At 52.6% G+C, this 24,492-nt stretch overlaps 10 protein-coding genes across 10 annotated transcripts; 4 read left to right on the top strand and 6 right to left on the bottom strand.

The window, feature by feature from the left end:
• Positions 1-1,886: 1,886 nt before the first annotated feature.
• On the top strand, positions 1,887-5,846 carry M409DRAFT_30852 (uncharacterized protein; the record flags this gene model as incomplete). Its single annotated transcript, XM_033810099.1, has 1 exon — positions 1,887-5,846. The coding sequence occupies one exon, from the start codon at positions 1,887-1,889 to the stop codon at positions 5,844-5,846; it is 3,960 nt and encodes a 1,319-aa protein (XP_033659516.1).
• Positions 5,847-6,768: 922 nt separating this feature from the next.
• Positions 6,769-9,065, top strand: M409DRAFT_30853 (uncharacterized protein; the record flags this gene model as incomplete). The annotated part of the gene is made up of 3 exons (XM_033810100.1): positions 6,769-7,821; positions 7,879-8,857; positions 8,938-9,065. 3 exons carry the CDS (start codon positions 6,769-6,771, stop codon positions 9,063-9,065), a joined length of 2,160 nt encoding a protein of 719 aa, XP_033659517.1.
• A 299-nt stretch (positions 9,066-9,364) lies between these two features.
• Positions 9,365-10,628, bottom strand: M409DRAFT_61469 (uncharacterized protein; the record flags this gene model as incomplete). Its single annotated transcript, XM_033814771.1, has 3 exons — positions 9,365-9,970; positions 10,027-10,361; positions 10,421-10,628. 3 exons carry the CDS (start codon positions 10,626-10,628, stop codon positions 9,365-9,367), a joined length of 1,149 nt encoding a protein of 382 aa, XP_033659518.1.
• Positions 10,629-11,496: 868 nt separating this feature from the next.
• M409DRAFT_61470 (uncharacterized protein) lies at positions 11,497-13,521 on the bottom strand (the record flags this gene model as incomplete). Its single annotated transcript, XM_033814772.1, has 1 exon — positions 11,497-13,521. The coding sequence occupies one exon, from the start codon at positions 13,519-13,521 to the stop codon at positions 11,497-11,499; it is 2,025 nt and encodes a 674-aa protein (XP_033659519.1).
• Positions 13,522-14,021: 500 nt separating this feature from the next.
• Positions 14,022-15,008, bottom strand: M409DRAFT_61471 (uncharacterized protein; the record flags this gene model as incomplete). Its single annotated transcript, XM_033814773.1, has 3 exons — positions 14,022-14,213; positions 14,268-14,778; positions 14,836-15,008. The coding sequence occupies 3 exons, from the start codon at positions 15,006-15,008 to the stop codon at positions 14,022-14,024; spliced, it is 876 nt and encodes a 291-aa protein (XP_033659520.1).
• A 399-nt stretch (positions 15,009-15,407) lies between these two features.
• On the bottom strand, positions 15,408-16,988 carry M409DRAFT_30857 (uncharacterized protein; the record flags this gene model as incomplete). Its single annotated transcript, XM_033810101.1, has 2 exons — positions 15,408-16,069; positions 16,382-16,988. 2 exons carry the CDS (start codon positions 16,986-16,988, stop codon positions 15,408-15,410), a joined length of 1,269 nt encoding a protein of 422 aa, XP_033659521.1.
• A 510-nt stretch (positions 16,989-17,498) lies between these two features.
• M409DRAFT_61473 (uncharacterized protein) lies at positions 17,499-18,644 on the top strand (the record flags this gene model as incomplete). Its single annotated transcript, XM_033814774.1, has 2 exons — positions 17,499-18,159; positions 18,319-18,644. 2 exons carry the CDS (start codon positions 17,499-17,501, stop codon positions 18,642-18,644), a joined length of 987 nt encoding a protein of 328 aa, XP_033659522.1.
• Positions 18,645-19,516: 872 nt separating this feature from the next.
• M409DRAFT_30859 (uncharacterized protein) lies at positions 19,517-20,197 on the bottom strand (the record flags this gene model as incomplete). The annotated part of the gene is made up of 1 exon (XM_033810102.1): positions 19,517-20,197. The coding sequence occupies one exon, from the start codon at positions 20,195-20,197 to the stop codon at positions 19,517-19,519; it is 681 nt and encodes a 226-aa protein (XP_033659523.1).
• A 1,520-nt stretch (positions 20,198-21,717) lies between these two features.
• M409DRAFT_30860 (uncharacterized protein) lies at positions 21,718-23,064 on the top strand (the record flags this gene model as incomplete). Its single annotated transcript, XM_033810103.1, has 1 exon — positions 21,718-23,064. One exon carries the CDS (start codon positions 21,718-21,720, stop codon positions 23,062-23,064), a length of 1,347 nt encoding a protein of 448 aa, XP_033659524.1.
• Positions 23,065-23,366: 302 nt separating this feature from the next.
• Positions 23,367-24,186, bottom strand: M409DRAFT_61476 (uncharacterized protein; the record flags this gene model as incomplete). Its single annotated transcript, XM_033814775.1, has 2 exons — positions 23,367-23,391; positions 23,438-24,186. The coding sequence occupies 2 exons, from the start codon at positions 24,184-24,186 to the stop codon at positions 23,367-23,369; spliced, it is 774 nt and encodes a 257-aa protein (XP_033659525.1).
• Positions 24,187-24,492: the final 306 nt, after the last annotated feature.

Raw genomic sequence — 24,492 nt, forward strand, 5'->3', positions numbered from 1 at the left:
ACCTATTTAAAAGAACCTATACTAGTAAATATTATATAGAGTATTAAGAAGTAACTATTTATTAAGAAGGAGCTATTAAGCTATATAGTACGAACGATTAATACCTAGAAGATACTAGAGTTTATCGATATAATAAAAGATAGTATATAGAGTAAGTACTTTAGTAACGACCTATAAATAGCTAGGTAGAGGGATTAATATTAAAGTAAGTAGGTTAAGAGCGAATACTAAGATTAATAATTAAGTAGCCTTTAATAGCTAGAGAAGAAGAAGTAGTAGCTAAGGTATAAACCTAATAGATATAAGTAAATAAAAAGATATAGGATTATTAGAAAGCTATATATTTAAAGTACTCGCTTATATAAGGCTACGAGCGCTATATTAACTTATAATTCTCTAGTTTAGGTCCCTCGATCTACTTATTAATCTTAGCTAACTTATTATCTATTTCTATAGTCGTCTAATTAATCTAAAACTAAATAATAGAAACGATCTCTTTAACTATAGTACTAGTACTCTTATAACTAGTAAAAGACGGACCTAATTAAGCTTTAGTAAGCTCCTCGAGCTCGTACTTAACGAGCTTAGATACTTATATATACTAGCTAGGAATAATATAGTAATAGGCGACTATAAAATTACTATAAGCCTAGTTAAAAAGGTTTATAAAACGATTCTACTAGTAAGTACTTTCGTTAGTATAAATACCTAGCTTAATAATAGTATTAGTAGTCTACTTACGATACTCGTAGTACTCGCTAAGCTCTTACTTAAGCTTCTTAATCTCCCTACTTTAATACTTAATATATCGAATAACTTTATTCTACTCTTTATAAGTTAGTATATAGAAGAGAGTCTTTAGAGCTAGTATATTAAGCTCTAAATTAACCTTCTATAAAGTACTAAATAAGATACTTATATCTATAGCTACTATAGCTAGTATAGTCGCTTTAGTATTACGAGTACTATTTATAGTATCTTATATATCCTCTATATCTATATTCTCGCCTATAGTCTTTTAAATATATCTACTAGTACTCGCTATATAGCTACCGTACTAGTAGAACTTATAGCGAGTATATACTATAACCTCTATCTTAAATATTATATATACGTAGCCTCTATTAGTATATACTTAATAGATATAAGTAGTATAAGTACTTTTATCTATCTCTTTAATATAACTAGTATAATCGTACTTCTTAAGCCTCTAATTAAGATTACGCTTTACTTAGGTAGCCGCTTACGAGTACTATACGACGAGGATATTAAAGTTATCTTTAGTAATTAAGTAGTACTCGCCTTTAGTTATAAAGTAGCGATATCTATATAGATTATTAGTAATAGCTTTATAAATACTTTAGGCGAGTATATACTATATTTAAGTCGCTATACTCGCTATTATCGCTATTATCTTTAGATTACAAGTAGTATAAGTAGTTTAAAACGAGTATAAAAATAGCGATATATAAAGTTATACTAGAGCGATAATAGGCGTTTAAATAGTATTATTTTTAGTAAAGGAGAGGTTTAAGTAAAGCGAGAAGTGAAGTGAGGTCTATCTAATAATAAGGATTAAAAGTCAATCGAGCACCTGCCTAGGTCATATAGGTTGAGATATTGTTAGGTGCGGCCTGCCGTCCTCGGCTGACCTTCCCTTGCACACATTCACTCGTGCCCCGCCGCCGTCTGTGCTTGCTCTCGTGCCTGAACTTAGAGGGACCGACCTACCTCCAACTTTCCGTCCACCACCCAGACACTTTCACCTGCTGCTTGGTGCCTGTTTCCTCAGGCCGCCACCTGCCTCTTGTTGTCTTTACTTAAACCCCCTCCCCTCCTCCACCTCGCCGGTGTCGCTGACACCTCCGCCACCCTCACCACCCACCATGGCGTCGACGAGCGTGCCTCAGAATCCCACCTCGCACAATGTCGCCTCGCTGCTGCCCAAGCTGCAGGACCCCGACTCGGATATCCGCTACATGACCCTCAACGACCTCAACCAGATGATGATCAACGGCCACCAGACATTCCTCTCCCATGACTACACCACCTGCGCTAAGGTCGTCGACGGCCTGCTACACACCCTCAACGACTCGCACGGCGAAGTCCAGAACATGGCTATCAAGTGTCTGGGCCCCTTCGTCAACAAGGCGCCAGAGTCCATCCTTAGACCAACCATCGCCAAGGTCAGCAAGATCAAGACCGACAGCAGCATCGACACGTCCATCCCCGCTCTTGCCGTTCGAGCAATCGTCGTTGCTCTCCCACACCCAGTCCTAGGCGTAGCGAGATCAACAAAGGTCGACGAGGCCTACACTGCTGTTTCACAGGCCCTCATCCCACGGCTGGTCGGCAGAGTCATCATTCCGATTCCGAACAACAAGTCCAATGAGACCCCGGGCGAGGGCATGTTGGTGCATGATCTGGAGACGGGAGAGGATAGCAATAGCTTGGATCTGTTGACCGAAGTTGCGAAATGCTTTGGTCCCATGCTGAAAGATCCTGAGATTCAGGCACTTGAGCAGGCTACTATGCAGATCCTCGAGAGCGAGCGATGTGGCACGGTCGTGAAGAAGAAGGCAGTTACAGCCCTTTCTGCTCTTGCACCATACTTCAACGACAGCGTATTGGCTAATCACGTCAGCTATACTATCCAGCAGCTTCGTCAGCCACATCTCACCAACCAGCAACGCAAGCTATACATTACCGTCTACGGCAGCTTGGCTCGCAGTATTCCTCAGAAGTTCGGCCCCTACCTCAAGACCCTTGCACCCTTTGTCCTCGCACCATTGAGTCAGCAAGAGCTGGATCAGCAGAGAGAAGCGGAGGCAGAGGCAGATGGCGAGCGTGATGTGCAAATGGAAGAGGTGCGTGAGGCCGCACTGGTGGCGGTGGAAAGCTTCCTGGAAGCATGTGCGCAAGACATGAGATCGTACACAAAGGATGTGCTAGAGGCAGCAACGCGGTTCTTGAAATACGAGCCCAACATGGCAGACGATGACGATGAAGACATGGACGAGGAGGAAGAAGAGGAAGACGAGTTCACAGGAGACGAAGATTTTGAGGAAGAGGCTGGTTTTGAAGATGAGGATGATGTGAGCTGGAAAGTGCGGAGATGCTCAGCCAAGACGCTGCACGCACTCATCGGCATGCTCGACACGAACGATCCAGCCATGTACGGCCAGATTGCTCCAGCGCTCATTGCGCGGTTCAAGGAGCGGGAAGACAGCGTGCGGACTGAGATCATCTCGACACTGGCATTCCTCATCATCAAGACCGGCTCGCATACGGCAGTGCAGAAGCATGAGGAGCACGTTCTCTTACCTCAGAGCAGGAAGAGGAGACGTGGTTTCAGTGACTCCCTGGGCTCTGATTTTCATGCTCAGCAGTCCATCATGAACGGCTACGCTTCGCCCAGCACACCACCTCCCGTCGACAACGCCACTCAAGGTTTGGCAAAGATCAACCCCGAAATCGTAAAGGGTGCGGCGAAGCTCCTCAAGTCGAGCACCATCCCCACGAAGAAGGCTGTCATTTCATTGCTCAAGGACATGGTTGTTGCACAGCATGGTGGTTTGTCTGAGCATGCGGACCTCGTCGTCGACCCGGTCATCGAGACCATGAGCGGCAACACTGGCTCTGTCTCGAACGTCGCTGGCAATGCACTTCGCATTGACGCTCTAGCCCTCCTCCGCGTTGTTGCTGAGATGCACTCGAGTAAGGTCATCCAACCACACTTGAAGAAGATCGTCCCTGCTCTCGTTGCAGCAGCCAAGGACCGCTATGCACTTGTGTCAAGCGAAGCATTTTCAACCATCGAAGCGTACATCAAGGCGCTCACGCCGCCACGATCCGCTGCAAGCAAGACCGGCGACGTTCTGACGAAACTGTACAATGTCATCAGCGAGCGCATCTCCGCTCAAGACACCGATACTGAAGTCAGACAAAAGGCAGTTCGGGCTCTGGGTCTACTGATCGGCCGCACTTCTGGCTCTGCAGCATCCAGCCTGCTTTCGCAGCAAGATCGCTTCGCGGGACAGCAGCTCCTTGCTGAGCGTATGAAGAACGAGCTGACTCGCCTTGCATGTGTGCGTGCCATAGATACGATTGCTGTTCTGGCACAGAGCAAGAAGGACTTCAAGCCTGACTTTGTCGGCACTGTCGCTTTGGAGCTCGGCGCTCAGCTTCGCAAGGCCAGCCGTTCCCTTCGCGGCGCCAGCTTGAGTGCACTTCGCATGCTGGCCATCAACCAGGCTTCACGAGAGGCGATTGACGACAGCGCGGTAGCTGAGCTCGTGAAGATGCTGGTCCCACTGCTTGGCACTGAGGACTTGCACATGATGGCCCCGGCTCTTGTGGTCCTTGCTGCGTTCGCCAAGGACAAGCCTCAACTCGTTGCCACCCAAGATGTCATCAACGGCATCTGCGCCATTGTTCGGTCGCCACTTTCCGGCCCAGCGCTCGACTCACTCATAACTTGTGTCGAGGCAATCGGTCATGGTTCAGCTGGAAAGAATCTCATGGCGGCACTCCTACAGATCGCTCCTCAAGGCGACACTGATGTTACAGGGCAGGTTATTGGCACGCTTCTCGTATCTGGCGGTGACAGCCTTGGTGTCAATCTGGATGCGTTCATCAATGAGCTACAGACGCAGTCTGAAGAAAGCAGGCGATGCTTGGCCCTCTCTGTGCTTGGCGAAGCTGGCCTTCGGATGGGTACGAAGAGCCCGTTGAAGCCAGACACATTCGTGAAGTATTTCGATGACGGATCTGAGAAGGTCAGACTGGCTGCGGCCGTTGCACTGGGCAGAGCAGGTGCTGGTAACGTCAAGCTGTACCTCCCCAAGATCCTGGACGGTATGGCACAGGGTCGGCAGTATCTGCTGCTTCACTCAGTGAAGGAGCTTCTCCAGCACAGCACTGCAGAGGACGAGATCAGACCTTACACCAAGAATCTCTGGGACAATATCATCTCATCCGGACAGGCAGAAGACAACAAGGTTGTGGGCGCCGAGTGCGTTGGCCGTCTTGCCATCATCGACCCTACTTCGTACCTGCCACAACTGCAGACCTTCCTCCAGAACCCGAATCCCATCGTCCGCGGCATGGTCATCTCTGCATTGCGCTACGTCTTTTCTGATACCGAGGAGTCGTACAATGCCAACCTGCAGGCTACGATTGTGCCGATGCTGGCGACTATGCTCAAGGATTCGGATCTCGATAACCAGCGCCTTGCTCTCTCCACTTTCAACGGAGCGCTGCACAACAAGGCGGAGCTTGTTCTTCCTCATCTGAACGAACTGCTACCAGACGCTTTCCGCGCATCTGTCATCAAGCCTGAACTTATCCGTGAGGTCACGATGGGTCCATTCAAGCACAAGATTGATGACGGTCTTGAGATGCGCAAGTCTGCGTACGAAACCCTCTATGCTCTCCTGGACACCCCTGCCGCCCGCCAGAAGATTGACATGACAGCTTTCTACGATCGCATTGTCGATGGCATTGCCGACGAACATGAGATCAAGATCCTCTGCTGCCTGGTTCTGGGAAAGCTCATCGCCCTCGCTCCAATCGAATCTGCTCGCAACCTGGAGGTTCTCGCCATCAAGTTCCGCGCGGTCCTGTCCTTCAAACCAAAAGACAACGCCGTCAAGCAAGAACTCGAGAAGATTGCCGAAGAGCAGAAAGCTATCGTCAAAGTTTCCGTCCTTTTCAACAAGACCTACGGCACCGACGCCATCTCTGACGGCAGCCGCACCTGGAAGGACTACTGGGACTTTGTCCGTAAGGACTTCATCGGCCAAGTCAAGGCTGCTGAAGACGAGCTTCGTAGCCAGCAGGGTTAGTCGTTCTGCCGAGGAAGCCTATACGCGAGGTTGAAGATGGTCCGACAAAATCTTACGGACCAAATGGCCACGCTGAGCCTTGCCAACTAGGTGTAGTTGAGGAGAACGTCGCCAACTGCTTTCTTGGATTGTGACCGGCCCCGTGGCTCTCTGCATGAGGCGGATGTTGTGATGGAGCGGGCATTGCATTTGCTTTGTTTTTCACTGCATGGCTGAGATATCCCCCACCAAAAGAGAACGAATGGAATGAAAGTTTTATGAGTTGAGTATCTTTTCCTTATGTGTTTGACCCTCCCATACTGTCCGTGGTCGCCCTAGTCCTGAATGCTGCCCCATCGTTTTCATCATGACCTGGTATGTTGCACAGCCTTTCAGTTCCTTGCAAAGACCCAAAGACTCTCGTGGCCTGGCCGACAATCACCTATGGCATGTGTTTAACTGTCATAGACTGCCTACTCACACGGTCACGACATCCCGGCTCAACATGTGGAAAGCTTGCAAAGAGCACCCTATCTTCGTGGCATTCAGATGTTACTGCAAATGGCTAGTACCTTCTATTCACATGCAGCATGGCCTTTATCTATCTTCTACAGATTCTCTGCGGCTCTTCTCTGCCACCATACATCGACAAACACCCTGACTTCGATACTCATCCTCTTAACATACACTCTACAGCGACAGACCTTGAACGGATTGCCGACGGACGACACAATCGTGGATAGACTTGGATCTACTGGACTTTGACTGGCTGATATCATTGTCGGTGGACTGATACATCTAAACCACAAGAGCACAAGCTAGTGGTCAGGATATACGACCAGCTTGTAATCATTGCAAGAAAAGGGGCTGGATATTCTAAGGGCATAGCTTGGTTGCATACACACATCTGGTCTGATCATCAGCTGGCTTCGATCTGGAAACCATGCGGTCTCTTTGGGCAACGCTTCTACTGACCTTGGCTACGGTCAACCTCTCCGAGGCGATCCTCTTACCTGAGAATGTGATTCCTTCGGTTGCCACCACTCGAGGCAAGCGGCAGGCAACTTCTCAATGTTCCCAGACTGTGATCCCAATCACGATGACCTGCTCGACTCCAAGTCCAGCCAAGCGGCAAAAAGCGACCATCGCAGGAACTCCTGCGCCAGCTGGCGTCGTGGTCAGAGATGCTCCAACCCCAACCTGCTCCCAAGTCTACATTACATCTGAGAAGTGCTCGGACGCCTCTGGACCAGACTACGCCGGTACGACGATGACAGTGCCTCCAAGCAACACCATTCCCGGCCTCCCCGGCGGAACAACCGGCACCGTGGAGACAGCAGCACTCATCGCCGGCGTCTGCCCAGCCAATACCAAATCCCCCTGGGAAGTACAAATGACCCCAGAACTGCGCGACCGCATCCTGGACATCGCCAACGAAGTCTGCAGCAAGAACGGCAACCCCGTGCACGCTCGACCCCGACAGGGCTCCGAGTATCTCAACCACCCGCAATGCAACTTCCACGCCATGGGCAGCCAGCCCCAGCAGGACTTCATCGCCTCCGTCAAGTCGGATATCCAGCCCAAGGTCTACTACCCCTTCAGCTCCCCCGCCGACCTCGACTGCCTCCCCGAAGGCTGGGCCGACTATCCACACCACGAACAGCTCGTCGCGGACGTCGTGGCAGCGTTTATCGGGTACGCTTTCGATCTGGGCTGGAATCTTTGGGAGACGTTCAATGTGCCGGCGGAGTTTGGGGCTTCGGCTATGTCTGCGCCAGAGAGCAGCACGCAGTCCGGCTCGTCCTCGAGTGGTTCTACGCTGCATGATACCGCGGGCGATCCGCCTACTAAGTCGACGAGTTCGAGCTCCTCGACGACGCAGAAGCCGGATCCGGGGCCTAAGCAGTCGAAGACGACGAAGAGTACTAGCTCGACGTCGAGCGCGGATGCTTGTCCGACGGGAATTGAGATTGATCCGGATGAGGATCAGGGGCAGGTGAGATCTCTGTAGCCAGCACTCTGTGTTTGGGAACACTCTTACTGACGATTACAGGATGGACCGACACCGACGGACCAAATCCCAATCGTCCCCATCGCCACGGTCACAGGCAAGCTTGACCTCCCATGCCAAGCCCATCTGGATCCGCACAACGATGACTGCAACGTCTGCACCTGCTCCGGCAAAGACACCAGCCTGACCGTTCCCATGTACCACCAAACCTACATGACCCCCGTTAAAGGCAGCATGATCACGACGTCCGATGCCTGCTTCTACACAAGCTGGCCCGACACAAAATCCATCAGCACAACCACCTGCTTGGATGGTAACCAAATCGCCCAGAGCAAGAGTATCCAATCCGCCATGGCGGAGATTAGCAAGCACATCTACCCGTCCGACTACACGCCCGGAGCGCCCATCCCAACCTGTTCGCCAGACCCAAACCACAAGATGCCCATATGCGACCTCAAGAACGGCGGAAAAGACAACCTCCCCCCGAAATACTGCCTCTGTCCCGGCCCAACCCCCTCCATCTCCACCCCTTACTCCACCACCTACACGAGCCTCGTAAGCTGCGACACCCAACTCGGCACCGTCACCCACCTCGACGTCTGCCCCTGGACAACCACACCCCCCGACTCGATGAAAATCGACACCACCCAACACGGCTCCCCCTACCCCGCGGGCACCCTCCCCATCGTCCAAACCACCACCCCCTCCTGCGTCCCGCGCACCGCGGGCGCCGACCAGCCCGCCTTCCTCGGGTCCTATATCATGGACACGGCGCGCCGCTTCTGCCGCGAAGCCGTCGACGAGAAATGGACCGTCGGACCCGGTGGCGCAAAATACAAATTCCAAACGTACGACGACGCGGACCGCGCGAGGAATTCGCTCGGCGATCCGCGGCCGCAGAGGTTGACGCTGTTCGTGCAGTGGGATGAGCGGGCTTGTCCGGCGGATTTTGATGATGATCATTATGAGTTTCGGGATTTTGATGGGTGTGTGAAGGAGATGTCGGATGCGGCGTTGAAGTGTGAGTTTTTGCGTTTCCCCCTTTTCTTCCTTGTGGTTTTCTTCCGTTCGGAGTTGGCTGACTTGTCGTGTCTTTTCTAGGCGATCGGAGACAGATGCTGTTGAAGCCGGGGGATTTGGGAAGTGTGGTGATGTATTGGTTTGGAGGTGGGTATTATGGGAGTTGTTTGTGGTGGGAGGTTTTGGCGAGTGATAAGTTTCGGCCGTAGATGTTGAGGTTGGGATTAGGGGATGGCTGTTTAAGGGTTGGCTCTGGTCTTGATGAATAGACAGTTTGTTGATTGAATGGATTAGACGTGCGAAGATAGGTTTAGGGGTCTTCTCTCGAATGGAAGTAGTTTGATTTCTCAGCTCGTATCTCTGCCATTCACGCCTCGCTCTCAATGGTATCACGCATCCCCTCCCTTCTTCGAACTCCCCAACCCACTCCGTCTCTACAACAACACCACTCCCCACCACTTCCCACCCACCTCCCTCAACCCCGCTACACCTCAACACCACCCCCCACTCAACTCCACGTCAAAATCGGCTTAATCGTCGTCCCATCATGCATCTCATGCAAAGCCTTCTCAAACTCCTCCGCCGGCATCAACTTCATCAACCGATCAATCGGGAACCGTCCCTCACGATACCACCGAATCATCTTAGGAACATACTCCGGCGGATGCGCCCCTCCCTCAATCGCGCCGATCCACTGCTTGCCCGCGACCATGAACTCAAAGCCACTCACACTGTTGAGCGTGTAATCGAAAGGCGGCGAGCCGACCTGGATGTACTTCCCGCGATTCCGGGTGAACTTCATCCCGGCGTCCATGAGCACCGGCGCGCCCGTCGTGTCGATGGTGATGGTGGGGCCGACGCCGTCGGCGAGCTCCTTGACGACGTCCCCGAGGGTCTTGCCTTCGTCGAGTTTGCTGCCGTCGATGACGTGCGTTGCGCCGAGTTCTTTCGCGAGGGCCAGGCGGGAGGGCACTTTGTCGATGCCGATTATCATGCGGCAGTTTTGGATTTTGGCGCCCATTATTGCGGAGAGGCCCACGCCGCCGAGGCCCATGATGCAGATTGCGTCCTTTGGGCCCGCGCCGGAGACGTTGATTACGGTGCCGGAGCCGGTCTGGGAAGGTTAGTGCTCAGGGGAGGGTTCGTGGTTTCTGGCTTTGGACAGCATACCTGAATCCCACAGCCCAACGGGGCGAACAACTGCAAATCTTTCTTGTTGTCTACGATTCCCTTGGCATTCACCACCGAGCACTGCTTGACAATACTGAAGTTGGCAAAAGACGATTGCCCGAAGAACAACCCTCCGACTTCTGGTTCTCCAGACTTCGAGGCTAGGTGGAAGGCGGGCCAAGAGCCAAAGTTGAGCTCGTTGAAGGCATTGCAGTTGGAGTAGTGGCCTGCCTTGCAGATCTCGCAGTTCTCGCAGAAGGCGAAGGAGCAGAGGACTGGGTCGCCGGCTTGGGCCACCGTGACGTTGGGGCCGACTTCTTTGACGTAGCCGGAGCCTGGGACACCATCTGTTAGTTCTACTCAAGCTTCTTCAACGTTGAGTTATTCAGTGTACCTTCATGGCCTAATATTCTCGGGTAGAAAGCTATTGGAGCTGCTCCACCAGGCAGACCACCGATCAAAGCATCCGTATGGCACACTCCAGTGGCAACCATCTCGACCAACAGCTCACCCTCAGCCAAAGGCCTCAAGCTCACCTCCTCCATCTTCCACCCGCCATTCTGCAACGTATCATGGGCGACAATGGCCTTGGTAGAAGTCATATTGTGTCTTCTGTGAGCTTCCGCTCTCCCGTACGTCTCCTGATCTTTCCAAAGCTGCTGGAGTGAAGGAGGGATGTTATTCGAAGCTCGACCGCTCATTCAGCAAGAGGACACGGAAAAGGACCGAAATTGTAGAAAGCGACCGAGATGCGAATGGGCAGGGAATTAGGTTATATAGCCGGTCCCAGTGCCTGGACGCTGCAGGGGGCACCTGTGCTCTGACATAACCTAGGTGCATTCGCGTGTTCAAGCTCCTTTGCCTGTAGCACCTACCGAGTCGAAGCTGAGACCAATCACAAAGTACTGATAATGTCTTCCTTTGCGCCTAGCAGACGCGGCTGGAGATGGCGGTAGGTCTTTGTGGACCTGGAGGCGGCCCTTCGAGATACTGCGGGGTGATGTGAAGGTGGGGTTGCTTGGAGAAGATCTGCTTTTTGGCTTTGGCACGGCCGGAGCTATGATCAGTCGTGGCAGTCTGGATGGGGCCGGGAATGCGTCGCGGCTATGGGAAAAGCGTCGGGTCGGATACTTCATCGTCGGATCGAGAGGCTTAGACGATCGTGTCGGGCTGACTGTTCGTACAGGAAAGTGTTGGTGGAGAGTGGAAGAGGCCCAGGAAGCACGATGACAGCGCCAAGAGATGCTGGTATCAGCTGCATTGGCAGAGGGAAAGGCGACAACGGATTTGGCTGAAACACTAGGTGCGCCGTGCGGTCAGAATAAGGCCTTCGTATGCGACGTTGTATTCCACGCACGTGGCGATTGACTATTTCGAGAACGCCTGTCATTTCGTGAGCCGCAAAGTCATTATGAACGCTTACCCATCATGCAGCATGCAGATTCGTCGTAATCCATGAATTATATCCACTCAGGGCTCGTTCAAGTTGCCCACTGTCTTCGTAACCCTCCCGACTGTCTCCTCCAACAAGGTCAATTCGGCGACGGCAGTTTCACTCTTCTCATCTGCCAACGTTCCTCCTGCCTCCATCTCCTTCAGAAATCTGGCTTTGGCGTCTTTGAGAGGCTGAAGGAAGCTACCGGCGACGTCGTTGTTGCTCCAGATATCTCGAATCTCCAGGTTCTCGTGGATATGCTTTGCCTGGAGAAGAAGGTACAAGAAGTTCAGGCTCGCAAGGTAGAACGACACGTTTGTCTGGAATGTCATCCAGGCTTCCTGAACGGGAGCCGTGACAAGGTCTGCAAGCAGCGAAGGAAAGAGGTGAGGCGCGAGGCTCTCGAGGGCGAGGCTTTTTGCGAAGATGGATTTCTGGTCCTCATCTGCGGCTTTATCATGCGCATGACCAGGTATGGGTGTTGGTGGGTTGGCCTCGATCGTTTCGCCTTTGATCCAACCCACAGCTGAAACCTTGAGGTTCTCAAATGGGCAGTGCTCGAGCGTGTCCCGGATAAAACCCAGTCGAACTTCCTCGTCTGGTTGTGAGCGAAGGACAGTGCTCGTCAGGTAGTGAGCATGTCCTCTGAGGTTCGCATTCGGGCAGTTCGCCGAGAGCAGGGCGATGACTTGAAGGTATTCGGTGAACTGCTCATCCGTCCCTGGATTGCCAATTGCGTTTCGCTCAAGGCAGACCAGACCCAAGGCGAGCGCCGAGTCGATCAGGGCTTCTGGTTCGGTGCCTAGCAATCCAGTTCCCATTTCGGCTCCTGCGAGGCAGTGCTTGAGCAGCTCTTGGTGATCTGGGAAGATCTCGAATGGACGATCAGATCCCTCAGGTCTATTATAGAGGACTGCGGAAGCTTGTCGTGCCGTGTACAAGAGCGTGGATCCGAGTCGTGAAAGTGGCACGTCTGCAGCGGAAGAAGGAGGCTCGTCTTCATCACCGTCGTGGTCCGCCGCCTTCTCGTCTGTAGCCGCAGCATCAAGCAGTTCCTGGTCCGTGATTCCAAGGTCTTGTGCAAGTGTCACCATTTGGCCAATGGTGTCTATACGCCTGTGTAATCTCTCCTCACTCGCAAAGCGATCCTTGAAGGTAGGCTGCTCAGGCACTGTCCGCTCTGGATGTACCTTCTCCATAATTCGACTGCACCAGGCCATACCAGGCACGTCGTCATATGGAGGGAAGTTGAGCATGTACTCCTCAATGATATGCGTTACAAAAGCTTGAAGGAGCTTCGTTTGCATGTCGCTTTCCTCAACGCTGGACTCGACAGTCTCACCTTCCGGATCTGCCGCTGGCTCACTGCTGTACAACTCATTGGATTTGAGCATGCCGCTGCTTTTCCGCGATGGAAGAGTCGGTCTCAGAATGCCAGTGACCGACTTGATCGTCTTCACAATCGCCTCCGCCATCTCCTCGCGATATGCTGGTGCATTCGAGAAACTTGCCAAGATTGCTTGCAAGGTTGTGCTGAGAAACCGGCTGGGATACTTCGTCTTGATGCGAGGTTGCAGAATTGACAGCATGGTCAGGAGTGCCACAAATTGATTGACTGGCAATGGTAAAGGCGGCGGAAGTTCCACGGCTTGAGAACTGCCTGCTCGAGCTCTGCCATTACTGATCTCCGCCGTCTTGAGCGGATATGTTGACGTCTCCGCTCGAGACTTGACATCGCTGGCACTGGGCGGCTCAGCGTCCTCGTCCAAACTCTCGTAGTCGATCAGTCGCAAGCTCTCAGTCACCTTCAGAATGACTTCGCGGGGATTGCCCAACCGTGCAATATCGCGCAGACATGGTTCTGACTCTGGAAGGTACGGTACCAGCAAATGTACCAGATCCCATCCGATATTTGTCGTCAACTTCTCGTCCTGGAGGACTTTGTGCAATATCGGCAGGTTCTCCGGTGTGAGATTGTACTCGATGATGGTCAGATAAGTCAGGTAGTCAGATGCCGGCGGCAATGCTTTGATGAGTGGGCTCTCTCCTTCCGTGGGCATATTCGACGAGGTGCACTTTCGCTCGCTGTGGTGTGACGTATCCCTGGTTTGGGAGTCGGTTGTCAAAGATCAGTCTGTGTGGACCGTGGGTGTCTTTATGGACGACGATTCTGGCGGATTATGCTCCGGCATGTATCGTCATAAGTTCTGGCAGAGAGGGTTGAATTGCAGGCAGGAGAGTGGACAAGTTACGGGCAGTGTTTGCAGGTGACGTTGTGTGGCAGCCCTGTCGTGAAGCTGCAAGGATCCTGTCCATGGAGGAGTGGAGGAGGCGGCGAAATTTCATGCCTCAGGCGCAAATATCTCTTGGCATGCCCTTCTCTCAAGACATCGACCCGTTTGTTTGGAAAGTATGATTGTTTAGAAATGTACACATAACTTTGAGTGGCCCCAAACTACTGGCAACGCTTTTGTGTTCTAGATATACATATTTACACAACAGCGCTCCCCACCCCAATGCCTCCGCGCAACCAAGGAAACGTTCATGGAGAATGGTTCGCTCATTTCAATGCACCCGCAGTGTCGACAGTACCCTTGTGCTTGGCTGTCTCTGGTCCTCCTGAGCCCTTGGTGGACTTCTCGCTTCCTGGTGCGTCGATCTGTACGGAATGCCGAGTGTCGGTGTTGGACAGACCCTTCTGCTTTTGGGAGATGTCCCCAGCCCGGTCACCCGTGGGCTTACTTTGTGCTTGCTATTGAAGCGTCAGTAAAGTCATTTGCCGGCGCTCCAAGGTATGTAGACTCACAGCTTCCCGGTCTCCCTCGTACGCAGGTCCCTCTCCGAGGTTCTTGCCGAGGCCAGAGTCCAGGCGCTTCTTTTGTCCGCCCTTGGGGCTGTCCTCCAACTTACGGGTGTGTTCTTGACCAGCGCTGTCGTCTGCCATCTTGCCCTTGAATTGAACACCCTCTACGCCGCTCTTGCCCCCGGCCTTCTCCTCCGCGGAATCCTTGGAGGCATCCTCATCTTTGCCACTGTCGTCGCCATCAGAGGTCTCCTTGGCCTCATCGCCATCGCCGGACTTCTCCTCCTCGGCAGGCTTCTCCTCTTCATCGCCCTTCTCTTCCCCGCCCTGCTGTTCGGCTGGAGCAGCTTCCTCTTGTGGCTCCTCATCCTCCTTAGACTGCTCGCTCTCATCTGGCTTTTCGCTCTCCTCATGCTCGCCGTGCTCGGCGTGGTCGCCATGGTGCTCAGCGTGCGAGGTGTCTGGCCAGAGGTACCAGCAGGAGGGAGGAGTGACGACTAGGGCGCCGAGGATCCTGTGTGTTGCTGTCAATCGCCAATGCCAGCCCGCTCTCTTCAGAACGCATTCTTACCATGGCAGATCCGAGCTGGGTTCGCCATGAGCTCCTCCGTGGCCGCCGCTGCTGGCATAGCGTCTCGCAACGAGCTGTGTCCCGGCTGGGGCTGCTCGTGCCGTTGCTCGTGCGCCGCTGTATCGGAGGGATGACTGGAGGCTCCGCAGAGCATTTGCGCGTATCAGAGGCATGTCGGCGGCGGTCAATGGCTTAACAGGAGGAAGACGGGTGATCGTGAAGAAGTTCGTCGAAGCTGCAGCTCGCAGCTCCTTCGCTGGATGGCTGGCATCAGCGCTCGCTAGCGGCGGCGGAATGGTCCGTGTCGGGCGGCCAGCCCAGAGACCTCACGTCATGATCATGAAATCTGCCGTCAACATTCACTCGATCGATTCGCTAAAAGTCATCGGCAATCGACACAAAATCACGGGACAGCGTAATAGAGTCGTTTTACTCAATTTCGAGACTGTACTTGAGCTATAAGATCCTCTCTCACACACCTGGCCAAGACATCCACTGGGCACATCACCGTTGACAATATACATCCTCCAGATTGAACCTTCAACACCAAATGCAACAAATACGCCTCAAAATCAACCCCAGTGGTGGGCATCCCAGTCATCTTTCGATACGCCCATGGTCTTAGCCCACTGCTCCTTGGCTTCCGCACGGAGAGCATCTCGAGCAGTTTGAGCTCTCTGGATACGACTCTTTCCCGCTCCTGGAGCAACCGCACTCCACGAGTCATCGTAGTCAACCCATGGACAACCATCCCAAGCACTAGTAGCCGTCGACGGCGTCAAGCTCTGGTCTTTCGAGCCTTCATCTACCACTTCGTCTGCGACACCATCGAGCCACTTCTGAACTTGAGGATACTTTCCCGGGCCTGCGAAATTGGCCAGAGTTGCACGCGCTCTCTGTTCGCCCTCTGCGTCTTGTGCGAAAGAAGAGGACTGAGCATCGTAGAGAACATCTACGCCCAGTTCGTTGCAGCGATGGCGAGCCCGTCGGAACCGCTCCTCTGCGAGAACTTGGTTTTGATTGAGCTGCTTGAAGGACTCGAAAGGGTGCTTTGGCTCAGCATGCATGCCGAGATATGAAGGCTGCTGTGTTACTTCATGGCGCTTCTCGAAGTCGTTTTGGGCCTTATTGAGATCTTCGGCTGCAGCATAGAAGTCTCGTCGAGCGATTTCTGCTGGTGAAGGCTCCTCATCTGGAAATTCGTCCTCGCTGTTCCAGCCAGAATTGCTTCTGCCTGCGTAGTGATCTGTTCCCAACCGAGACGGCGTCGACTCTTGCGGAGACGTCTTCGTCGCTCGTTGTTGGGCCCCGTCAGGTCTGGTCGAGGTGGGAGTGCGTCGACGAGTTGCACTGCTGGAGCGCTGTCGCGGACGAGATCTGCTTCGATAGTGCTGCCGCTCTGGTGATTGCGCACGCGAGCGATTTCGCCGAGGAGATGTGCTACGCGAGCGTTGCCGCCCTGTTGTCCGCCCACGTGAACCATGCACCGGAGAAGATACGCGGCTCGAACGCCCTGGCGGTGGAGAAAGCGTGCGCAGTGTATTACCTCCGGGCTCGATGGCGTCTTCGCCTGACTTCTCAGGCTGTATGTCCAAATGGGGTATCTTCCATCTGTCCAGGAAAGCGTCATCTGGGGCCAAGGTATCGAAGCGCTCGTTCTGGGAATCTACCAAACCGGCACCTTCGAAGACGTCCTGCAAGAGGCCTAAGAGGTTGAGGTTGGCACTGGAAGCTTCCTCATCGGCTGCACGGGCTGGCTCGTCTATCGCCAACTTTTGCTGCTCAACCAGCTCCAAGTCCTCATCGAGCTTTGCGAGTCGCTGCCTGTCGCTTGAAGCATGATCGCTGGTGCGCGAACCCGCCAAGAGTTCGTTGCGCTCGTTCTCCGCCCACATCTGGAATTCCATAATCACATCCTTCTTTTGGTTGGCAAGATCTGTTTGGTAGATTGCTTCCAGGCCCGCACGTGTGGCTGTTGTGACAGCGTGTACAAGCTCCTGGGTCATGACGATGGCTGAGGCAAGACCATCGTTTTCCTGCACAGCAATCATACGTGAGACATTTGGAGCTGCCGAGGCTTTCTGTCCATCACTGACCACGTATAGTGGTAAAGACTTGACAGTTACTTCCAACGCTCGTGCATCAGACTCCATGATGTCCTTCAGGGCGTCTTTTGACGTGGTCGTGGTGTTGTTCTTAGTGGTGTGGCTTTCAAAGTTGGCCTGGCTTCCTGAGCTAGGCTGACGCTGCGTAGTCCGATTCTGATGTCTTGCTTGCGGAGTAAGTGAGTTTCTTTGACAAGTTTTTCCTTGATGTGTTACATGTTTCATTTCCTAAGTTCTTTGTTGGGGTGTTGTCTACAAAATGAGCTACAGGGCATTGTTCTTTCACGCTCCGCGCCCTGACCGTCACTATAGCCCCGAAAATTGATATAACACAACCACACAAAGCGTTTCGTTGTAATTTTAGCTGCCATTGTGTTATCGCTGAAAGACGTTGGTGTTCACCTGGAGGACGCCATTCACTTTGTGACCTGGTGCTATACTTGCGGTCAGTCACAAAGAGCACCTTCACGCGTTATAACGCTTCAACAACACATACGCTGCCATGATCAAGAAACGCTCTATCACCTGGTACACATCGCCTCCTCTTCACCAAAGCCGATGTCGAGATCAGGGCAGAATAACACTGGCGCGCCGCCGCAATCAGGGCGCGACAGATTCCACGCGCATCGTGGCAACTCCCAACTTCAAACAGACAATACACGACCTAACCAACCGACCTTCTCGACAACCCCAATTGCTGGGAACAAGCGATCAGTCGAAGATGTGCAAGACAGTAGTGAAAACGAGAGAGAGACGAAGCGACCTTACGACCCACACTCTTCGCCAGATGGACCCCCTCGAAGGCAGATCGCATCGTCTATTGTCGTTCCGTCGGAAGCTATGCTGTCGGTAGCAGCACAGTCAAGAGGCGTCTTTTCGGGAGGCGGGACAGCTCGCGGGCAATCGATCGCAATGTCAACCGCCAGCCGGCCAACACGTCTAGCAGAAGTGGCAGCAAAAAACAACTCCCTAGCAGTCGGCAACGCTGTCCTAAGCGGGCTCGCTGTGTCGATTGCAACAAACGCCCACCAAAACCAACTGTTGGCTCAGCTATTGCCATCTCTGAGGGCGAACGGCGTCAACGCAACTGGACTCGATCCTCGAGCCACTCCGAACAGCTACATGGGGTTCTTTCCCGGCTTGATAATCAACTGCATGCTTTCCGTGACCGCTCAGGATCCGCGCGCAGACCCGCAACGGGACGGTCGATTCTTGCAAGGTCCGAATTGTGTGGTTTCCTCCAAGCGACGCCCAGGCATCGTTGCCAACACCTTCGCAAACGGGTCTGTTTCCGTGGTGCCCTGTTCTACGCACGGCCACAACGATCTCGAGAACATCAACCCTTGGGAGCTTGAGAGGTACTAAATGGTGTTGCAAGACTATCACGACTACGAGCGCGTGAACCCGACTGGCAACGGACGCTTGGATGTGAGAATGTACAACCGTGGTCTCATTGGCAGGAAGTCGAGCATTTGCTTGACCGAACAGTTCACGATCAAGGCGAATGAGAACGTGAGCTTTGTCGGCCGGCTCACTGAGCGCAGCACCGGACTCTTCCTCGATGCGCTGAGCCAAGTGAATGACCAGGCGTTGAAAGAGTGTGGTGACAGGAGGAGGGAAGAGGAGAGACGGAAGGCTGAAGCTGAGGCTGAGGCAGCGCGATCGAGAGGCAGATACCGACGAGGAAGCCGAGAGGACTATTAGGAGAGGTAGTCTTGTCTCCCCAAAACAAAGAATCTCAAACAAACCGTTCCTTATTCTACCTCCTTAGTCTCACCCATCCTTTCAGAAACCAACCCCCCAACAAAGCCCCCCAAACAACCCCTTCATCCCAATCCCCCAGCACAAATACCTCCAACCTCCCCAACCCCTTTCCAAACAAGCCAAGAACCCCCAAAAGCCCACGCACCATGAACGATGCAATGATATCCCTCCGCTTCCGCCTCCACCGCTGGGCGCGGAAATGCAAGATCACCAAAGATGAACCCAACACGATTTACTTTGAAAGCACTCCTCGTCGGAGCGACGCGTCGGAACGGTGCAAGAAGGATACGGACAGGTTTGTGGATAGTATGAAGAGGAGGAGGCACTATGAGAGGTTGGGTTGAGAGGTGCGTGGATTCAGTAGATGAGAGATGTTTGTAAGTTTTTGTTTTCGAGGAGTGATTGAGGATTCCTGCGATATGTTTTCTAGTATGTCGAAATCAAAATCCCCTAATTCAATACCTCATCATGCATTTCTTCTATACCTTCATGTACTGTGACCCAGGACATTTAAATCGTGACTGTGCCCGAACCGTGTCGCTTCGCCATGATTCGAGACGGATTTGTCGGCAGAAATGCGACTGGATCGATGCTTTCCTTCGCCGTGCTGCCCTCTCCATCCTTTCACAGATCATGCTACAAGCACTCTTCCTGACCACATAGTCGCCAGTGCAAGGAAATGGAAGCATTGACGAGTATTGAGCATTGCCATTGCACGTACAGACAGGGTATCAAGAACGCCAATCACAAACAAATCGCACATCTCCTGCGAGGTTCCTCTCCCTCCATCGAATTCCCCAACCCAAGAACAATCAAGAGCTCGTCCCCGCCAACACCGCCATATTCGTATCCCGATCCACCTTCCCAATAGCCAACGCGATCGCCGCCGCCACATACTGAAACGTCTCGCCCAGCTCACCCGACGCACCCGCGCCCACGCACTCGAAATCACCCGAAAGCCGCGACGAGCAATAGCTGAAATGCCACTTGGCGACGACATCCTCCTCGCCAGCGGCAGACCGGCGAGTCAACTTCCAGCTGCCGCGCGAGTTCGCCCACTCGAAATGCTCGACGCCCCCGTGTGGCATGATCATGTCCCATTGAACTGTGGGGTGGGTTGTGAAGCGCCAGCGTACGCTGGCCTTCAAGTTGATGTTGTGCGAAGGCATTCGTACGTCGAAGTCTCCGAGGTATCTCCTCGCGGTGATGAGTGGCTCTGAGGCTTGGTCATTGGTGGTGTGGATTGTGACGCCCGAGTGGCCACAATGGGTCGAGACCGCGTGATGCGGAGTGCCCGAGGAGGTAGTGATGTAGAGCGTGGATTTGAAGAGGGATTTTTTCGTTTTGGTGAGAGCCCATTCTGAGGGAAGCGATTGAGAAGTTGATGATGAAGAGGCCACGGAGTAGATCTCGGGGCCGAGGTCTTTCGCGGAGGTGTATGAGATGGACGATTTCTCGTCGTAGAGCATGGTGGATTTGTCGTCGAAGAGCATGGTGGGATTGTTGTTAAGGTTGGTGATGTTGAAGTTCGGTAGGATTTATCGGTGTTGTCGTTACTTGCGTGGAATATGCTTTTGTATGAGTGCAGGAACGAATCCTCTGCATTTTCATTTAAATAAGAAAGTGTTTAGAGGTATCAAGAGAGCAACCGGCTATGTCAGTGGCTGTGCCTGAGGACAAAGATGGCTATGATCTCATTGTGGTTGGCTGTAGCGAGAGCTGAAGACAGTACGAATACGAAAACACATCACTCGGCTACATTTGCTCAGCTGCGCCTCTCAATCAAAGCTAGTCGTGACAGCGATCCTCTAAGCCTTCGCTTGCACGCAGTTATTACTTGCGACCTGTTTTTTTTCCCTTTTTCGCGGATCTCGCTTGGGTTTCGGGACTCACGGACGAAAATGCTATCACGTTTCTAGCCAGTGGATGTGTATTGCTACCTCCTCTTCAGACACTCGACGAGGATTGCCGACGATAGTTTCCATTGTTATAACACTGTTCTTCGAAGGTGCGCCCAAGACGGAGGTAAATGTATTGTAGACGAATACGCCACTGACGATCCAAGGTACCTGACTCCGTTACGCGCTGTGAAAATAGACATTAGTCGAGTTCTCTGCAGGACTTTTTTTGTAACTACAGCAAGCCTTCGAAGGCCGGTATCGCTGGGGGCGTGAAAGATAACAAGGGGGATTGCCTCCAGTAAGCCAGACTGACTGAGGATTAGAGATGCGTCGACACGGCAGCCTCCTTGTCAACCAGCCAAGAACGCATGTAGGAAAGGTCTTGCTGTAACACCTGTCGCTCTGAAGAACTTACATGGCGCCATCGGCGGCGCTAGTTGATGCCAAGCGGCGAGAATGCTTTCCACTGCAATTTTCTCGACAGGGTCGGATGGCTCGGGCAGTGCAAGTGAGGTGCACAATGTAAAGGTATAGATGCCTGTCTAGTAGTTGCGGGAGAAAAGGAGCCAATTCGAGACGACGATCATCGCGGTTCTCGGCAAGCTTTCGGGCCGCGCCGTGAGTGAAAACTGACGGCATCATGTACTACACCAATCTCCTTGCACACGATAGCAAGCAATTTTTCATGCACTTCTCGCCACAATCCAGCATGTGGAGCCAGAAGTACCTCGAAACTAGGACGCATGATACTAAGGAGCAAAACAAGAACCTGTCATGACACATACTACCGGTCAATCGGATATGGGATGCTGTGTCTTGTATACACCGTTCGCATGACTCCGGTGGTGGAGCGGCAAGGTGGTGTGTATGTACTAACTAATAACTCGAACTGTAGCAAGCTATCGTTTGTGTCGGCGTTTGAGCATTGTCAGCCCCTGCAAACAATGCCTTCCACGTGCTGTACTGTAGCACACGTCGTACAAGGTGATTCAGAATGTTGTACCGCACCTGGCCCCTTGCAGCGAGCGGCATGCCATGTAAGTCGTGACTGATTGTTGCTGCACCGCTGACGAAAAGCAATCATTCAACACAACTCTGCCATTCCGCCTGAGATGGATCTCACCCACAGATTGCCGCGCGTTTACAACCGACTGGCCTCTTGCGCTGGACTTTCACCTCTTCGCTTCACCCTCTACTGGTCGCTGATCCTGTTTGTCCTCGTCGCCACGCTTCTCGTGCGCAACACCTCGTCAAGGGACCCAGGCTCATGGTTCTTCAACCCCAACATTGCCTACAGTCGGCAGTACAGCGCTGTTCGTCAGCGACAGGCACTGCGACTTATCGAGACTGCGGCCGACGTCAAGCCTCCCGCCACAGAAACGGCGACTATCCCAGGACTTTGCATCGGCATTCCATCGATAGCGAGAGAAGGAGCTCGCTACCTCCGGATGACTGTTGGCTCTCTGTTGGCTGGGTTGACGGACAGGGAAAGAGAAGGGATCAAGCTGATTGTGTTCATACCACATACGGACCCAGCAATTCATCCAGCCTATCACGAAGCCTGGCTGCCACACTTGACAGATCAGCTTCTGCTATACAATCTGTCGCAGCATGAGCTTGACTATGTCAAATCCCTGGAACGCGAAGACGTCGAGCATCGTACGAAAGGCCTCTACGATTACACCTACTTGATGCAAGCCTGTTACGCAACTAAAACGCCCTATATCGCCATCATCGAAGACGATGTCGTTGCTATGGACGGCTGGTATCATCGCAGTGTCAATGGAATTCCGCAGGCAGAAGCACAAGCATCTTCCGAGCGCATGTCGAACGGCTTCCTCTACCTGCGAATGTTCTATACTGAACAGTTTCTGGGTTGGAATAGCGAGTACTGGATTGTCTACGCCTTCTGGTCCATCACAACCATCGGCACGATTTCTCTTCTCGTACACTGGAGCCGTTCTACTTTCAATGCCGTAAGACACGCCTTGACTCCTCGACTGTCGCTGCTCATCTGCTTGGTACTTGCGCCGTGGATGGTTGTACTTACGTTCGCCGCTGGAAGGGTCACCGTGTTCCCTTTACCGCATGGAATCAACAAGATGAATGACTTTGGCTGTTGTGCTCAAGGCTTAATTTTCCCGCGTCACAAGGCCCGCGATCTTATCGAGTGGTACAAGACTTCTCGGGTCGGATTCGCCGATATGTTGACCGAGCAATACGCCAACGAGCATGGAGAGCAGCGTTGGGCCTTGACTCCTAGCGTTCTGCAACACATCGGTGCCAAGAGCTCAAAGCCGGAAGATTTTGGTCACGGTGCGAAATACTCGAAGTCGGTCGCAGGAATGATCTGGAACTTTGCATTTGAACTCAATTCCCCCAAGGCGCTGAGGAAAGAGCACGAGCTGGCAGCGATCGAGCCATTGAATCTCTTATCTGGTACCACTGGTTCTGAGTAGCTCAGATCAGACCACAGCTATCTTCGAATCTTCACCTTTTTGGCGAATGATAGGCCGCCCTGATGGCTGACATCCCAATCTTGCTTGCGCTTCCCCTGCCTCTCGGCCTAGTGTTGCATAGCCTCGTCTTGCAGAATTTCTTCAGCCAACTTCCTGTTCTGCAACATTCTCAATTCCTTCTTCTTCCTCTGTCTCTTTGTGCTTCGTTCCATTCGTCGTCGTCTTCACTGCCCGCCTCTCCTCCAACAACTTTCTCACGGTCTCCGTTTTATTGCCCCAAGAGCGATCCAGCGCTTCCTTCTTCAGTTCATCGTACTTCTGGAGCAGCTTTAGGGTGCTTTCCAAGTCCAGGTTTGCGACCGAATTGACGTACTCGTTGTATTTGATTGTGTATGAGTCCGAGAGGCAGACACTTGAGTCGCGACTGATCTTGTAGTATCGGCCGGTGCTGCTATCTTTGAAGGTATTCCGAACTTTGAGCACATCGTGACTGGTCGGATTGTACTCAGGCAGATCTTGTTCTTCTGCTACAAGCATGTAGAACTTGAACTGCTTGTTTCGATCTCCGGTGATGCCTCTGCCTCCATGTGTGAACATTGGAAGGATGAGAATTGAACCGTCGTCGTAAACGACCAGTACAATTCCGTAGCGAAACTTTGAGGACACTTTGGCAGTTGTCGTTTGAACAAAGCTAGGAGCTACCAAGGGATTTCCTCTCCGATCTTGAGCAGTAGCATGGTGCGAAAATTGTATTATTAGCCCGGGATAGAACTTGTTGATCGCGCTGAGAGGTGTATTTAGGACAATACCAGTGCGATAGTAGCCAGCCGATTGCAATGTGCCGTATATTGTTGGTCGAGTACTATTCACAAACGACTGAAGAGGCTGGGTCGCCCTCGAGATGAAGTTTGTGCCATATCCGCTAGCGCTGGGTTGAAGCCGTGGTGCAGGATGTGCGCGCGGATTGGGAGCTTCGTTTCCTGACCTCTTTCTCTTGTTCCCTGCAGTGGTCAATGGTGATGGAGGGTCGATCGATGGCGTGGACAATGGGCGATGCGATGGGGAACGGCCAGCGTTCGGGAGCAAGTCGTTTTCTCCGCGATAAATATCTTCCCTCATCATTTCAAGACCTGCAGCAGCGTAATACCAGCTCCCCTTGAGTGGGATGCGGGTAGGAGGATGAGTATGCTCTTATAACGATGATGCGCATATTGAGGAGAAACTACAATACGTCTAACGTAGGACCACACAATAAAGATGCGCGTCAATGGGAGTCTTTCACTCATGAATAGAGACTATAGTAGTCAACGGTGAGGTTCCATGGCCGCAGTGAGGTGAAGATTATTGTGTGAGCTTGTTTCGAAGCTACAATAGCTGGGCTTATTGACGAGACAATAGGAAGGGTGCGCTTTGAGGGACAATGAGCCT

The sequence above is a fragment of the Zasmidium cellare genome (assembly GCF_010093935.1).
Source record: "Zasmidium cellare ATCC 36951 unplaced genomic scaffold M409scaffold_75, whole genome shotgun sequence".
In the NCBI taxonomy this organism is placed as follows: Eukaryota; Fungi; Ascomycota; class Dothideomycetes; order Mycosphaerellales; family Mycosphaerellaceae; genus Zasmidium; species Zasmidium cellare.